This window comes from Balaenoptera physalus, assembly GCF_965194825.1.
Source record: "Balaenoptera physalus genome assembly, chromosome: 14".
Lineage (NCBI taxonomy): Eukaryota > Metazoa > Chordata > Mammalia > Artiodactyla > Balaenopteridae > Balaenoptera > Balaenoptera physalus.
Window position 1 is genome coordinate 54,938,856 of NC_138893.1, and position 18,340 is coordinate 54,957,195.

Below are 18,340 nucleotides of genomic sequence, written 5' to 3' on the forward strand. Positions count from 1 at the left end.
CGCATCAACTAGTGAATGTACTCAAATTGTGATACAATGGAATTCTCTTCAGCAACAAAAAGGGCATAAACTACTCATAAATGCAACAACATGGATGAATCTCAAAAGCATTACGCTAAGTGAAAGAAGCCAGACTCAAAAGACTATGTGTGATTTCATTTATATGATATTCTGAAAAAGGCAAAACTAAGGACAGGAATCAGATCACTACGCAGTTTCAGGAACTGAGGATTGACTACAAAGGTCCACAAGGGAACTTTCTGAGATGATGGAAACATTCTATATCTTGATTGTGGTGGTAGTTACGAGACTACATACATCTGTTAAAATTCACAGAACTGTACACCTAAAAAGGGTGAACTTTATTGAAAATTTGATAAAGAAATATATATCAACAAAAATATGGGGAAACAGGCACTTCTTGCATGTTGATGGGAGTAAAAATGCACACAGCCTCTTTGGTGGGGGGCAATTTTGCAATATCTATCAAAGAGCAAAGCATATATATCCTTTGACCCAAGAATTCTACTTCTAGGAATTTAACCTGCTGGTAATACTTATCAATGTATGAAAAGATGCATGTATAGCAATGTTCAATGCAGCATTATTTGTAATTGCAATAATAAAAGTTACTAAAGGTCCATTAATTGAGATCTGAATATATAAATTCTAGTACAGTTATGCATAGTACTATTCAGGCATGGAAAAGATTGAGATCTATGAATGTTGATGCAAACGGTCTTCAAAACATTTTATATTGTGAAAAGCAAGATGTGGAACAATGTGAACAGTATGCTCCCACTGGGTAAAGGCACAGACATCTCTGAAAATTTATAGATTCACTAGGAGGACTCACAGGACTCAGCATATAGTCATAGCTCATGACTAAGATTTATTACAGTCAAAGAATATGAAGAAAAATCAACAAAGAGAAAAGAAGTATGAGACAAAGTCTAGGGGAAACCAGGTGCAAGCTTCCAAGGGTCTTCTCCCAGTGGAGACCACAGGACACATTTAATTCCCCAGCAATGAGTTGTGATAACACATGTGAAATGTTGTCTATCAGAGAAGCTCACCAGAGCACAGGGCCTTCACTGGGGGCCAGTCACACAGGCACCTACCATCCAGCATACATCAAGATTGCAGACTCCAGATGGAAAACAGATGCCCAACACAAACCTCACTACCTGCACGAACAGTCCAGGCACAGCAAGCCATTTCCTTAATTCTCAGAATGGTGAGAACCCTCCCCAAATCCAAGCTCCCAGACACCAGCCAAAGGTCAACCTTGTAGGCAGGTCCCCCCAAGGATAGAGTCCCAGGCCTGCATGTTAATGCCCTTTTGCGTTGAGCAATTCATAAAATATTTTACCATGTGACCTTCCTTACTCCCTCCCTTCTTCTTTCCCGTCCCTTCTTTCTCCTCCTTCTTCTCCCCCTTCCCTCTCTTCCTTCCTTCCTTAATTCTCTGAGCAATTAAAAATTCTTAATAAAAATTCCTGAAAACCCAAAGGCTCTGAGTTGAAGAGAAAGAATCTACAGAGGGTTTCCAGTTTGGATTAAAGTGACAAAGATGCTAGGAACCTGGAAGGTGGGCATCGGGTAAATGGGAAGAGATGCGTTGGTGGTTTGATGTCAACTTTGCTGATCCTCTGTCCACTCTACCACTGTGCCAGCCACTCACCAACTTAATTAGTCCAAGCAGCTGTCTCTGGGTCCCCACTCATTCAGTCTTCCCAGATCAATGTCATCTCTTTTGTATTCTTTAGTGCAAAATCATCAGGTCTCATTTGGCCAGGCTTTGGGTGGATTAAAAGCTTTATTCTAAGGGAAATTTGGCACCTCTGCTGTTATGTATCAATACAAGAGGGAACAGATCTCTGAATAAGATATGATCAAGTTTCTAAATGTCCATGGTAACTCTGTCACAGATCATCTGGTATCTAAGCAGCTCTCTTCAACAATCAACACAGAGTATCTGCACTTCAGATGCTTATGTGAGAACTCAGTCTTAAATCGATTAGTATCTAGTTCCTGTCAAGGATGTGACAGATACAACTGATATTTGGGAGGGGCAATCTGAGAGTACCCTAGATGTTTTAAAGCATATTTTCTGTACTCATTTAGTGAGGTGGAAAGCAGGAGGGGTTAAAGAAAGGTTCCTGGACCTTGGAGAAAGTGTCTTCCTTAAAGAAAAACAATTAAGATCAACCCATAACAGATGAGGGCAGCTCCTACCAAAATCGCCCACACTTTAAAAAAAAAAGTATGTTCAATCTTGTGACTTGAGTATTTCCTCAAATCCAGAACGCAACTAAGAAAGTGGTGTCCTACTCAATTTTGTATACTGAATGAAGAAAGATGCGTGAATATGGTGAGGCAAGGTCATCTGCATGGAGTGAAAAGGCAACTAAAAGAACTGGTCAATGCAGTGTGCCTCTAGCACAGCCTTGGGGGAGTAGGTGCCTTGGCTCATGGCCACTTCTCTGAAAGTTCTTTCTCCATAGTGATGTAGGATGATTCCTCAAAGTTAATCAAACTAACCCCCTACTATGATTTCATGTTCAAGTCATCTTGCCATGATTTTTCTACAAGGTGAAAAGTGAGCTAATCATTGTTAAACAATAGGGGGTATTATGCCACCTATAGATACCTCATATGCATGTTTGGTTTCATGGGATTCTCATTTTCTTTATTCCACAAAGTGAAATAGATTGTCTCTCCCTATGAGACGCAGGCTGCCTGTAGAATACCGATGCGATGCGGAGACCACAGGAGCCACATGCACAGCACAGTCTATGCACTTCTTGCTCACACCCAGGCAGGCTGCTTTCTTATTTGCTCAGACTCACAGAGGTAGGAGGGGCTCAGCCAGACAAGGAAGCACACTTTAGGTGGTCAAAGCAGACAAGAGGGATCCCATATACTTTCTCTTCTTTGGAATTATAATAATGTTCTGAGTGGGGGGGAAAGTGTCTCCACCTCAGCAAAAGCTCAGGATACCACACAAGGATACCATACAAGGAACCATACCTTATGGTCCTTGGAAATGGTGGCTAAAATAGTTGAAATTCTTTATAAAAGTTCGTACACACCCAAAGACTCTGGGGAATGCAAGAGTTGAAGAGGAAAATTTTACTCCACCTTCCAGGAAAGTCTTTGTTGTCTAGAACTGACCTCTGAGAATGCCGCATTGGTAGACCGTCTTCAGGGATGGGATAGCTAAATCAGATAACAAAGACACTCCTGGGCCCACCACCACCGAGGCTCTTAGGACGGGGTGGAGAAAGCCCACTTCCCCTTTCCTCAGAGCTTTATACAGAGCAGGGACATTCATTCCATTTCTCTTGCCTTCGGCTCTCTGCCTCCAGCCTCCCAGTGAGCTGATACAGGCGGCACCAGTTCTTAAGATTTGACTTCCTCTGACTTGTTCTGTTTTCCTCCTTGCACTCTATGCATTCCTAAATTCCACCTTCCCACAGCCCACTCACTCCTTGATCCACCACACCTGGCTTCTGTCCCACCATTCTACTGACGCCACTCCCACAAATATCTGATGGATGCTTTTCCATTTCCTGTAGAATTTGACACTGTGTACTACATAAACTCTCTTTTCTTGGCTCCCATGGCACCAGACTCTTCTAATAGTCCTCTTACTTCTCTGACCCTTACTTTGCTGGCACCTTTTTCTCACCATACCCTTTAAATAAGGATGTTCCACAGTGTTCCATCTTGGAAACTTGGCTCATGTCGCTTCATACACATACAACCAACTGAATGGTGATGGCTCCCTAAACTTTATTGGGATGATCCCCTGATCTGTATCTCCAGTACAGGACTTTATCTTGAGCTCCAAATCTATAATTCTAGTCACCTACTGAACATACCTGCTTTGATGTTCTACAGCCAAAATCACCATGTCTAAAACTAAACTTTCTTTCCCGCTCCAATTGTTCTGTATAATCTGCTCAGTGAAGGTCAGCACCATGCCCCCAGTCTCCCCAGACTCTCCCTTCTCCCTCCAAGCAAACTCCCTCTGAGTTTTTACTGATTCTACCCACTAAATATCTCCCAAATCCTTTCATTTATCTATTTCTTGCCTGGACTTCTACAATAGCTTCTGTAGAGGCCTCCCCACGTCTAGGCTCTTCCCCTTCTAATCTGTCCTCTACTTTGAAGCTACGATGATCATCCTAAAAATGCAAACCTGATTATATGACCCCACCAGTGTGAACTTCTTCAATGATTCCCATGTGTCTCAAAATAGAAGTTAAACTCTTTAACCACAATTTTAAGGCCAAGTCCCCACACAATTCAGGTGTAGTTCAAGGTGTTAGTCTCTAAATTGGCCCTTCTTTTTCATATCTTCATGTCTTGTACAATGTTCCTGCTTTTTCCTTCTGCCTGAAGCTCTCTTCTTTATCTTTTTGTACCTTATGAAGAAATTGAAGCTGAGGATAATCAGTTTATGTGTCACCACTTCCAGAAAGTCTTCCTGAAAGCCTCTAGCCCCTCCTCTAATGATGGATTAAATACCCTCCTTTGCATCTCTCTCATAGCTTCCCTCCCACAATGCTATAATGGCCTTTAACCTGTGTCAGTCTCCTCTATGAGACTGAGCACCTTGAGAACACAGTGTACCTTTTTAGATCTCCAGAAACCAGCAAAGGATCTGGTCTGTGTCAGTATTCCATGTGTCAGTTGAATAAATGAATGGATAAGATTGATTTGAATTTTTAGTACACAATGTTTTCCCTCAAGAAAAGGGGAGATTTATTTGATTATTCCATATGTGTTTTAACTTCTCAACTCTATGGTTCTGACTATTTTTAGTGAGCTGCCAGGCAACTCGACTTCAGTTTGCATGTATTGTAGGAAGCAAGAGGGCAGATGTTTAGGCAGTAAATCCCAACTCTGGATCCCAGAGCTTAGTCATAAACTCCATGGAATACTTTCTCACTGAATTACCAAGAATAATAGACTCAGATGATAAGTGTATAATAGAAGGAACTACACATTTAGCTGGTCCTTTCTAAGCAAGCATGGTTAACTACATTGTCTCTGACAGTGAGTCATTCTAAGAGAAGCAGTATGATTAGGTAATAACGCATCCATTCCTTGTTTTTGATTATTATAACTATCCTGTAGGATGGACACTCACCCCTGCCTCTTAACTAGCTGTGTGACTTGGGAAAGTTACTTAGTCTTTCTAAATTTCATTTTCTAGACTGAAATTTTAAAAACATCCATCACTTAATTTGGGAAGCTGATGTGAAGATGCAGTGAGCTCTGTATGAAAAGAATGATTAGCGTGATCCCAACCAGCCCCATGGCCTCGGTTAGTCCTGTCCATATGTGGGAAATACACTAACTTATATTTAGCCCAGACACATGTATTCCTGACCTTTCAGCTGCCTCCTTGACCTTTCACCTTGGATAACTCACAGGCACCTCAAACCTTTTCTGCCCAAACAGAATTCCTGCTTTCCCCTTCTCCCCAAACCTGTCCCTCCCCCAGCTCTCCATAGTTCAATGCCCATAGCTCAGTGAGCATCTCTACTGCTCATCCAGTTGTGACCCAAGAACAATGGCATCATCCTCCATTCCTTCCTCACCCTTGTCCTTCACATCCGAGGAGCCTGCTCACTCAGCAAATGTTACTGAGAGCTTGTGTCAAGTCCTGGGATTCTACCTCCCAAAGATTCTGATGCCCACGCCCCCCCCTCCATCACCCTGCCACCTTCTTAGTCCAACCACCACCATCTCCCACAGCAGGCTCCTAACTGGTCTCCCTGCATCCACTCTTGCCTCTCGACAATTTGTTTGCCACACTGCAGCCACGGTGATCTTTTCAAAGTCTCCATATGATCACATCACCCACTAGTTACTTAAAACCCTTCATAGCTTCCTATTACTTTAGAATAAAGACCACAATCCTTCATGTAACCCGTAGGTCCTACTTGTCCTGTCCCTTCTTGGGTTTCCAGCCTCCCTTATCACCACCCTTCCCTCACTCTTTGCCTCCTTTCAGCCCTCACTTCACCTTTCTTCCCCTGCCCCCGGGCCCTCGCACAATTTTTTAACTCTGCCTAGAACCTTCTCCTCCCACTCTCTTTGCTTAGCTATATTCTGCTCGGCCTTCAGATTCCAGGCGCAAGTCCTTCCTCAAGGATGCCTCAGAGACCCCTTCCATGAACCCCACACTAGCTGGCACTCCTCACAGCACTCGAAACATTTTCTTCATATCACTTAAGGCTACTGTAATTAATTAGCTACATGCTTAAGTCTTTCACCTCGTCAGTCATTCTCAATTCTAGCTGCACATTAGAGTCACTGGAGAACTTTGTGAAAATACCAACCCCCGAGTCCCATCCCAGACTAATTAAATCAGAATCACTGAGGTGAAGCCTGGGCATTGTTATCTTTTAATGGCGTCCTGGTGCAACTAATATGCAGCCAAGGTTGAGAACCACTGCTTTGGAGGGCAAGGACCAGGTCTGCTTATCCACAACTTTATCCCTAGTGCCAAGCACACAGCAGTGTCTGCACATAGTAGGCATTCAGTAAATGGTAACTGTAGTTATAATTATTATTGTTGTTGTTGTTATGGTCAATATGGTTATGATTAAGATCATAATTTTTTCACACTTCTGGCATCTGTGATTCTTTACCACAAAACTCCAATTATGTAGCAACCAAATCATGTTTTTAAAATTCAGCAAGTTTCTATTTTCCTGTCAACATAGAGCTTCAATTAAGGACTGACCAGACCTACTAGACAAAATATTTTCACAAGCTACGTCTCCAAGGTGAAACAAAATACAGCATATTAAAATAAAACCTCAATTCATATCTTATAATTCCTTTCTATGTAGGTATGTATTAGTAACTATAGTCATTTGAATAGGAACTTTCTAGTTTTGTAACGACGAGTGTACTGGCCACTGCTTTGTCATTCTGATTCCACTTGGTTTTGCTCTTCTCTGTTAGTAGTTTCTCTCTCCTGCCACATGACCTATTTTACTAAGCAAATGTCAACCCCACACCCCACCCTGGCTCAGTGGTTACAGCCCAAGTTTCTTCAGCTTGCAGTTTTCCTGTTCAGCCCTGTGTCAGAGGGCAGGCTCTGTACAACTTTTAGAGAACCTTCTAAAGACATAGTTTCTATAGTCCTATAGTCCAGTTCTCAACCATAAACCTGCTCAGAATCACCAGGAAGGTTTATTAAAACAAAAACTGCTGGACCCCATCCTCAGAGTTTCTGATTCAGTATGTCTGGGGTGAGGCCAGAGAATTTGCCCTTCTAACAAGTTTCTAGGTAATGCTGCAGATGCTGGTCCAGGGACCACACTTTGAAAACCACTGCTACCTCCCACTTAATGGCTGATATTTTAAAAAATAGAGAAGAGAAGTTGTGAGGGCTTTTATGGGTACAGTGGGCGAAGACTGTATCCAATTTATTCTTTATATTTAAGGCACAACCATGGGACTTTTTCCCATGATTTCAGAGGGATTTTCTCTGCGCTATTTTTGTAAACAACTCAACACATCCCACCCATACTTCCCTTATTTTATAAGAGACTGTGAAGGTATGTGGGGGCAGCACACCTCCAGTCTGTTCCCAACAGGCAATTCCCTCAGCTACCGCCACGCTCCATTTTAAAGGCAGCTCTGGTTCACCATCCCTGAAGCCAGCCAGCTTTGTGAAGCTGACTTCAGGATTGTTTAACACAGTGGTGGGAGGGGGCTTGAAATAGCAGTGAGGGAATTCCTAAGCAGCTCCTCAAAGAAGCAAGCTTCAAAATCACTCTAGGAGGTTTCATCAGGGGTTGGCGGGAAGAGGTGGAGTAAGGGATTCCAAGGGATACCAAAGAAAGCTACTGAGCCCAATGCCAGCACCCTGGCAAGATGGCAGGCAAGCAAGCAAGACACTGTCACTGGAAAAAACAGCTAGAGTGCACGTGAATTTTAGCCTTAGCAACTGCTAAGCATATCATAAAAGACTTTGTTATACATCTTTCTCATACTGAAGTACTTACCAGTAAAATTACATAATATGTGGGATTTGCTGTAAAAAAATTCCAATACCAACAACAAAAAAGGCTTGGTGGAAGGGAAAGTAACAGAGGAAACAAAAATCTCAGAACATGTATTGATAAATGTTGAAGATAGGTAATGGGTATGTAGAGGTTTATTATACTATATACTAGTCTCTTTGTTTTTGTTTGACATTTTCTATAACCAAAAAATTTTGTGAACCTCTTGCTGAAATAAAGTACACTATTTCTATAAATTTGAGAGACCACCAAAATTTATTAACTCTAACAACTTCCTGCATGTCTTCCCCATAATTACCCCTTATCAAATTGGGGTAATTTGATATAACTTGACTTAGTAAAACTATGTCAGTTTCAAGTGATTGGAGACTCTTTTTGTCCTAGGTATTAATAAATCTTTCATGTTTATTTTAAGGATTTGCCAAGAATCAACCTCATGTGGAGTTTCCTGAATCCATCCTCTCCCACATTTTATGATTTAGATTACTAACTCTGAGAATTTAAAGAACATCATCTCTGTAATGTTCTTTAAACTTATTTAGAAAAGTCAGGGGCTCTCTTAATAACTTCCCATCTGTTTCAATGACTTCCTAATGATACATGTTTTAGTTTGAATTGATTGAACTGCATTTTTCTAGACTGAAGCAAAATAGAAGTTCAGAGGTTCCAATTCCTTTGTAAATTCCATTATCATTGTGCATCTCCCTTCCTGTTCATGTTCTTGCACTGAACCATAACCAAAATAACATTTTTTTGTTATCTTTAGCATTTTTTCCTGCATGCCTCATCTCCAAGTGATACTAGCCCAAGTGACACTACTTTTAAAAGAATTCTCCTAGCTTCTAAACATTTTCTCAATTACTTGCCATTTTTTCTCTATTGTACAAATACCTGGGGAAATTTTTTTTACTTTATAAAAGTTATGGTCATCATAGAAATTTTTAGAAAACAGAGAAATATATAATATAAAAGAAAAAACTCCCCCATCATTTCTGAGCTCCTTATCAAACTCCCTCTGGTCAAATGAGTGTTTTAAATGCCTTTCACTTTTCTTATCCATTAAGATTACTTGTGATTACATAAGCATATTTCTCATTTAGTTGGTTATTTCTTCTTTTTTTTTTAAATTTATTTGTTTATTTATTTATTTTTGGCTGTGTTAGGTCTTCGTTTCTGTGCGATGGCTTTCTCTAGTTGTGGTGAGCGGGGGCCACTCTTCATCGCGGTGCGCGGGCCTCTCACTGTCTCGGCCTCTCCCGTTGCGGAGCACAGGCTCCAGACGCACAGGCTCAGTAGTTGTGGCTCACGGGCTTAGTTGCTCCGTGGCATGTGGGATCTTCCCAGACCAGGGCTCGAACCCGTGTCCCCTGCATTGGCAGGCAGATTCTTAACCACTGCGCCACCAGGGAAGCCTGGTTATTTCATTTTTAGACTCAACCTTTTTGAGCCATATTCTTTAGCAAATCTGGCCATGATATCTCACCTATCATCTTTCTGATTTTTAAAAAAAATCTGCCTTCTTAAAAATTGAAGCCATGTGCCTGGTTGCCTTATGTTTCTCTTCTTCAGGATTATTAATGCCTAAATGAACTAGTCATTTCTCCTACATTCCTAACTATATCTTTCTTTTGTATCAGAATTAAATCAAGGAAGAAGGGCACTAATATCTCCCTCTAACTTGCAAGGAAAATCAAGAATTTTTCACACTTTGTATTTTTTGGAAAATTGTATTTCCAATAAATGTCTATGTAAAGTTACAGTGCTTCAGAATTTCATACAGGGTTGTGGTGGGGGATAGTGGAGGACAGGGCTGCCAACATCTACTGTGACCTTCTCCAGGCCAGGCACTATAGTAGGCACTTCACATAACTTTTTTTTCACGTAATAATCTTAAAGATCCTGAATGTTAAGTACTGTTTTAGCCCCTGTTTTATAGATAAGAAAAATGCAAATGAGATAGGTTAAGCAACTTCTCCAAGACAAGGTGGTAGAATATCTTTGAAATACTGTACTAATAATTTGCATATCCAGTGTACCAAGTCCTCCTTTAGTTGAAATACTCCACTGATGGTCTATTTTGCTTCTGTCCTTGCTTTGTAATTTGTATGAAAAACACTTCATCCAAAGCCTCCACTTGACTGGGATGGCTTATCTTATTCTCAAACAACAATGGCCTTTTCACTCTCCTTTGTATTCTCACCCAAAGCCCTTCATGGAGCTGCCAATCTCATGCTTCTTTGTATTTTGATACAGACAAACACTATCTTTAACATTCGCTCCCCATCCTAAAACATCTATGTCTTTAAACAAGAAATAGACTTTGTGGCCCTTAATTAATCAGGAGGTCCATCCTCCTAAGCTCTTTGTAACATATAGAGCTTCATGTTTATGTAGAGTAGAAGAAGCATGTCTATTTCAATAGGTTAAACTTTGATTTGAAAAAAAAAAAAGATGGTCAAAATAAAACTTGGAATACTAGACTGATCAAATTTCCCTAAAAGTTGTATCATGAATCATAGATTTAGTCTCCTTTTTTCTCTCTCAGCTCTTTTCCTGGAAATTAATATAGCTTATTATGCTTGACATTGGAAGATGCAAAGTCCATAACCCAGCACGTTCCTACGGTTCATTCTAACGTTGGTCGCTCACCTAAATCAAAAAACAAAAGCAAAACAAAAGCTAGAGGTTACTAGATCTGGGATCTTGAGTAAACTCACATTCTCACCCTTTGTTTTCTCAACTGTAAAATGAGGATTAACGGTAATACCTACTTGACAAGGTTGTTAAGATGATTAAATTTAATTGAATAATGGGTAAGAAACTGCCAAATGAACTGTAAATTAAATGACTGTGATGATGATTGTGGTCCACAGCGCCATAACTTCATCTGTAATCTACATATAAAATCAAATATGCAAATATGCAATACCCGAGTAACCAGAGGCTTTTTACATCTGTAAATGGGGTTGAAAACTTTTTAAATTTCCCAAAATTTCAAGGTTCCTCTTCTTCTCATGATAGAAAAGTCTAGGGCGGATGAGAAGATTCCTGTCACTAGCATTTGCTGATACTTTTCCTCCCAGGATTTGGTGCTTTTAGGAGCCAGTTTTGCTGCTGACAATGGGCATGGGGAGCCAGAATCTAGGGCTGAACTTGGCTTGGTGGGTGTCAGTCCTGAGCTGCCCTCTTCCTTGGGGAGCAACATTAGCCTCACGTTCTAGAATCAGGATTCGCTTTCTCAGGCAAAGAAGCGGGACGCAGTAGGGAAGTTAGGGAACCCGCACATTCTTCCTCTCCTGCTGATCCTGCCCCTTGCCCCAGGTTTGGCTTTCAGGTTCTTTTCAGGGCAATATGGAGGGCCTTGTGCTCTAAGTACCCTCTACCTTCCACTGCTTCTCACTCAACTAATTTCCAATTTGGAGGAGTTAAAGAAGAAATAGTCTGGTGACCTTAAAAGTAGAAGGGAGCTGTGTGGTCCTTCACACCTTAGAGTGAATTGTTGAGATGGACCGTGTTCCCCAAGCCTGGCTGTGGCAAAGCTGAACAGAAAGAATAGGAGTTTGGAAGTAGTATAGAAAGCGGAGGGGCAAACCACCCCTTGGGATGGTTTAGGAGCAAAGGGCTTTAGGCAGCTCCCAGGCACTGGGCAGCAGGGTGGGAGGACATAAGGGATCAGGAGTAGGAGAGTGGCTCAGAAATGAGGCCCTCAGTTAACACATCTATTTCTTCACCAGCACCCAGTTTTGCCCAGTACCTACCCTGTCTCCTTCCCACCTCCTCAGGTGGAAAGAGCAGGACTCTAGACCAGAAAAGCTCCCGTCATCCTCACAGTCATGTTCATCATCATTTGTTATGTGCTTGCTGGGTACCAGGCACTGTGCTAAGCACTTTACATGCATTATTCACGAAATCCTCCAACACTGTAGATATCATTAGCCCACTTTGCGCTTGAGGAAACTGGGGGTCAGAGAGTCTAGTAATGTGCTCACGGTCACACAGACACTGAGTGCAGAGCTGGAATTTGAACACAAGCCTGTCTGACTCTGGGAAGTCTATGCTCTTAATCACCAGGAGGAACTGATAATCATTTAACTCTTTTCTCTTCTATCCCTGCCACTCCCACCTACCACCTACCCACTTCCTTCAGCCAAGTGGAGCCAGTTTACATAGCCATCCTCTGAGAAAAGTTGCAACAGATGGTTTCTGTCTCATAAGTTGCTAGGTTGGGTTTTGTGACTAACCTTCCAGTCCTGTGACCTTATGATCTTGGCCACAAAAGATTGTTCCAGCAACTGCTGCTTGAGCCAAAGTGTGGGCTGGGCTTGCATGATCTCATTTAATATTTATAGCAAAGCTATAAACTAAGTGCTAATATTAATCCCATTGTACAGGTGGGAAAACTGATACTCAGAGAAGTTAAGTTACCAACCTGAGGTCATACAGCTAGTAAGAGGCAGAACTAGGATTGGAAGTCAGTTCATCTGAATGCTTGAATACCCTGCTCTACCTTCTTTTGGGGGAAAGATCAATGGAGTTGGCCTGGAACAAGAGACCCTCCTGAAATCAATTAGTGACAACAGAGGGGAGGGGAGTTGTCCAGCCACTGCAGCAGATGCTGCAGAACAGAGAAGAGAATCAGCGAAGAGTGGAGTTTTTGCCATGCAAGAATGATCAGAAGGGGAGACTTCCACAGTAGCTGTCCATTCACATGAGCTGGCACTACAACCGCAACAAAGAGGCCCCCATTCCAGCTGATATGCAGCAATAGAGCCTGTTACCTGTGTTTCCTGACTTCTCCGTATGGGCCTGTCAACTCCTATAACCTCAGGTAAAAGAACCCAGTCCGGGGCTTCTCTGGTGGCGTAGTGGTTAAGAATCTGCCTGCCAATGCAGGAGACACGGGTTTGAGCCCTGGTCTGGGAAGATCCCACATGCCGCGGAGCAACTAAGCCCGTGCACCACAACTACTAAGCCTGCGCTCTAGAGCCCACGAGCCACAACTACTGAAGCCCACGCACCCTAGAGCCCGTGCTCCGCAACAAGAGAAGCCACCACAATGAGAAGCCTGCACACCGCAACAAAGAGTAGCCCCTGCTCGCCGCCACTAGAGAAAGCCCGTGCACAGCAACGAAGACCCAACGCAGCCAAAAATATATAAATAAATACATACATACATAAATAAATCTATTAAAAAATGGTAAACCAATTAAAAAAAAAAAAAGAACCCAGTCCATGTCATCTGTGCCTGACACATACACACTCCCTTAGGCTTAAACTCCCTGCAACACACCCCATCTCAATCTGGCCTGATGGAATGGAGTGGGGAGAGCCTTGGAGCCTTGCACATCCTGATGCTTGAATCCTAACCCCACCCCAGCCTCCAGCTTTACTTCCTCTCCCCTTCACAAGTAACTCTCTCCCCTCCTTCCTCATTGTCTGCCAGCTCCAGGAGAAGGACACTGAGGCCTAGGGCTGCTTTCCAACAGGCCCTCAGTATTCTGGGTGTACATCAACTGTTTCCTGGGGGAACAGCAAGTCAGATGCAGTGTGCAACTCAGAAGGCCATACAAGTATTGGCCTCCAGAATTTCCACATCCTGGGTCTACCAGGGTCTTGGGGTGGCTGGGGAGTAAAGCCAGACTCTCCTTCCAGGCCTTCACACCTGCAGTTAGCCCCCACTGTCTACATGAGACATCGGAGTGCACAGCAGTCCCCATGTCTCTGAGGTTGGCCAGAGTGAAGAGTTGCTGGTGAGAGTCAGTGCTGGAAATGCTGGCAACAAACCACGCAATACGTTTTCAGTGCTCCCATAAAGTCTGGGTATTCTAAGCAACTTGTACTCATGAGCAGCTGGTGCTGTATCTTCAGATGTCACACATGAGGGGCTGTTCCAAGAAAGATCCAGGAATACACAAAGCAGGATTTCTTGGCTTCAGTGTCTCTTCCCTTTGATACTCTGTCTTATGGAAAATTTGGCAAATAGTCAAATTGCTATCCTGATCTTTCCTACAAAAAACAAAAAACAAAAAAGCAAAACTGAAGAAGAAAATCACCTGGTTATTAAAGCATCCCACCATATTCTGCCCTCAGGAAGGCAGTATACAGTAATCAGAAACAGACAAAAAGAAAAAAAAATTTGACTAGGAACCTGTATCTTTTACATAGATCTTCTACTTCCTTCCACCCCTCTTCCAGGGCCTCCTGCTGTTCTATTTCTTGGTCAACAAATTGTCCCATCTCCAAATCTGTTCCTCCTTTCCATAATCAGTAATATCTAGAAACTGAGTTCCCAAGGCAACCACAAATATTTGCTATCCTTTCTGTTATGTGACTTGCCCTAAAAATAAACTCAGATATTCTTCCTACCATCAAAATGCCAGGAAGAATGTAAATGGATATTGAGTTTTTTATGCAGACCTATGAAATAGAGAAGGCACAGTGCTACTTAGGCAAAATTTCTAGGAATACTGTGAAAGTCCTAAAATAGAAGATATTTATAAAAACTGGGCATGTTAGAAGATTATTCCATGTATAAAATGGAACAAGCAAAGGAAGGCTTGGGGAAAAAGGATTAGAATAAGCAGATACACATAAGCTTACACACACCCAAATAAGTAGAATTTGTTTTCCTTTTTAGAAAGGGAGTAGCAAAGAGAAGAGTGCACATTTGCTCTGAGGTCTACTCAAGGTTTAGCCTCTTTTCTTTGAAATGCCCCCTTTATGTGCCAGCCAAGGACCCCCCGAGACCTCCATTTGAAATTGACAGTACTTGAAGCCAATTCACAAACAAGATTTGCTTTCTGTTCTCATGTGACTCTGGGGTGGTTGGCCTTTCAGGAATCATGGATAAAGTCTCCATTTAAGGCTCCAACGTGGTAATGACCCCACTACACAAATCATTGTGAATTAGGGAGCTTCCAAATTAAACGAGGTTCAGCAAATGGCAGTGTCACAATAGCAATAGTGATAGTCATAAAACTTTACATTTTGATGGTCTCAACAACAGTTTGCAAACACATTTATGTCCACTCTCTTTTCTGATCCTCAGAAAAACTCTCTAGGACACAGAGAATACATATACACACATACATAAATCCCGTTTTCAGGTATGTAAAAGCTGAGGCTAAAGAGCAAGGGAACGTGTCCAATCTGTATGTGGCTGGGTGTACAAGCCTTCCACATCCAGCCCTGTGTCCTTTTATTTTAGATGTTCTCTATGTCTCCACCTCGCCATTCCCACTATCATCCAAGAATCCTAAAACCAATAGGATTTGTGATACAGAGGACCGGAAGTTTAAAAAGCATCCTTAGAGCTTTCAGGGAATCAATTCAGAAATAGGTAAAACAATAGAAAGACTGTGGAGAAACAAACAAACAGGAAGTGTTCAGATGAACTAATGCAGGATGAAGTCAGTAAGGCAACAGGGAAATTCTCTCTCTCTTCCTCCCTCACATCCTCCCTGCTCATGACTGTCTGTTCTAAGACCCAGGACTTCCTCAAATGGCCCTATAATAACCCTTTCCTCCAATATTGGACAGTCCCTTAAAGTCCCCTGGCTAAACTTCCTGACTGACCAGGAGCAAGTTTCCAATTTTTTCTTGGAACTACCATATTAGTACCAGTCACATTCATGTCCCTACTCCCTTCAGCACATGTTCCTTATATAATGTGGCCTCTGGATTCTTCCCCTTTCTGGACACATCCATCCACCCAGTTTATCAACATCTCACTTTCGATGTGATGCACAAAGGAAATGTACCACCCATAAAGTGATTTTCAGTTCTTCACTCAATAAATCAACCATAAAGTTGCGGGCAAAAAGGGCTGTTGTAGGAGTAAATGAGGTAGTGAAAGTCAAGCACTTAATAGGGGCTGGCACAACCTAAGTCCTTTATAGATCGCTGCAAATCAGTGCCTTCATGGCGCTATCTCTGCAGTATTAGCTACACACGTCACAGCAGTGTGTTTTGAGAAAGACATTAACAAGCCGGAGGGAAGAAGGTCCAAAGAAGAGAAAGAAGCTCCTACTCACTGAACTTCCATCAGCAATTTGTCCCTCTCTGTTTGCCCCTGCCCAGCTTTGCCCTCCTCTGGTAAAGATATAATTGGTTTTCATCCTGAGGGGCAACCCCACCTAAGTCCTGGAATATATTAGGAACTTTTTCACCTTAGCGGGAGAGCGTCTGAAAAACCGTGATTGCTCCCATGCCTGGGGTCAAGTGCCCTGGAAGGACTCTAACCTCCCCTTTGGGAGAATCTGGAAAAACTTCTTTAGCTAAATCCATCCCAAAGCATATACCAGTCTGTCTGGCTACATTTCATTTCCGCCCCAGGACTAGAGTCTGGCCATACATGTTAACCAAACTGGTAGGGGGCTGACTCCCTCTACTGGTTTCAGTCCGCTCCTTTCCAGTAGGATCTAAATTCAGTTTCTGATGTCCCCCTGGTGCTCACGCAGACAGATCTCCCTACCTGACGATTTGGCTACAGACCAAGAATGTACTCCCCAGATGCCCCCTGGAGCTGGACCCCACACCTCAGACCAAAACCCTTAAATATGGCCATGGCCTGGATCAAACATGAGTTTATTCCTCTCCCTTGGACATGATGATCTCAACTAACCAAGGCAACTTCCTTTCACTCTCTCCCATCTGCAGAGCTGCAGGCATATGTCATGTCTACGGATATCCCATTTAGAACACTGACAGGAAGGAAAAAACGTACAAAGAGCAGACATATGAACTCACAGAGCAAAGCAGTCTATTTAGGATTTAGTATAGGGGCAAATAAGTCTAAAAATACTAATAGACCTAAAAACTTTAATAGTCATTACTGTTTTATAATTTCATCCATTCATTCATCCATTAATTATGCACTCATTCATATAACTCATGCGTGCACTGATCTGAATCATATTTGATTGCCTGGAATGTGCTTGGTACTGGATATATAAATATGAATAAGACTTAATCACTGCTCATAAAGAACCATAAAAATTAATACTCAGAATGTCAATGTCATCACCTTGACCTATCAGATACATTTTTTTTAATGTTTGGTGTGCTCTCTTAAAGAAAAGGGAAAGATGTATTATACCTTAGTAAATTAGATAATTCCATTCAACAATATCAGCTATAATTAGCACAAAGTGTAATGGGTGAGCTTCATTTCTTTAGGTAACAACACTATCAGCCTTGAGTCTGGCATTTCTAGGTCTGCATCTCACCTTTGGCCCTCCTAGTTATACGAGGCATTGCCCTCACTTCCTCACTTCCAATATGGGAATAACAGTAGTTCTCATCTCTTAAGATTACTATAAAGGTCCAGTGAGGTAATGTGTACAAAATGCTCAACACGGTGCCTGGAACAACCCTGTTTATGTTGTGTTTTCCTTTTCAAATATGCATATTATAGTTTTTATTTATGCACTTTACGTTAACAAGATCTTTCCATTTTTCAATATCACCTTAGCACCTCTGTTTGGGGTTAATATTATCCAAGGTCAAGTGCAACTGGCCTGGAAAAGGAAATCCTAAGAAGTTAAAATAGTAACTAACAGAGAGTCCCCCACCCCCAACCCTTCACTAGACACTTCCGTCCCTGACACCCTCCCTGTCCCTTACACGAACCAAGCCTCTTCCCGATGCAGGGCCTTGGCATATGCTGTTTCCTTTTCCTGCTGTATGTTCCCCTTGCCACATCCTCCCCCAGTTTCTGCCTTCTCATTTCTTAGATCTTAACTTCACCTCACTTAATCGTACCTAACTTTTGTTGGGTGCCTGCTGTCCTCCTGACACTGTAATGAGTGCTTTCATGGGCTTTCTTATTCAGTCCTGGCAACAAACCCTAAGCCTCTACCCTCACAGAGGCTTTCCAGCAATAATCAGGTGACCTGTGGAGACAGGACTCAGATGCAGACTCTGTGCCCCACCTCCCTGCCCCTACCCACCCGTACCCCCTCACCTCCCTGCACCCCACCTCCCTACACCCTCTACCTCTTCACTCCTCACCTTCCTGACCCCACCTCCCTACACCCCCACCTGCCTGCATCTCTCACCTTCCTGAATCCCCACCTCCCCTCACCCCTCACCTCCCTGCATCCCCATCTCCCTGCATCTCCCACCTCCCCACACCCAACAAAAAAAAAACCCATAACACTAATCAAAAGCAGCCCAGAAATTAAAATTTGTGAGAAACTTATCAAAACTATCACCTACTAGGAAAAGATGCACATGAAACTTCCCAGGCTAAAACTAAACCAATGGCAGGACACAAACAAACG

General features: G+C 42.4%; 1 protein-coding gene across 11 annotated transcripts in view; it reads right to left on the reverse strand.

Annotated features, from left to right (window-relative positions):
• Nucleotides 1–18,340, reverse strand: part of ENTPD1 (ectonucleoside triphosphate diphosphohydrolase 1) — a 122,993-nt gene that overhangs the window by 57,356 nt on the left and 47,297 nt on the right. The window contains exon 1 of one of the 11 annotated variants that reach the window (XM_082423725.1): nt 13,720–17,919. The exons of 9 other annotated variants lie outside the window; for them this stretch is intronic. In XM_082423725.1, coding sequence (XP_082279851.1) covers nt 13,720–13,774 — 55 coding nt within the window. In that variant the 5' untranslated portion in view covers nt 13,775–17,919. Of the gene's footprint in view, nt 1–13,719; nt 17,926–18,340 lie in introns of those variants that run through there. One more of the 11 variants, XM_082423734.1, reaches the window with a different exon arrangement.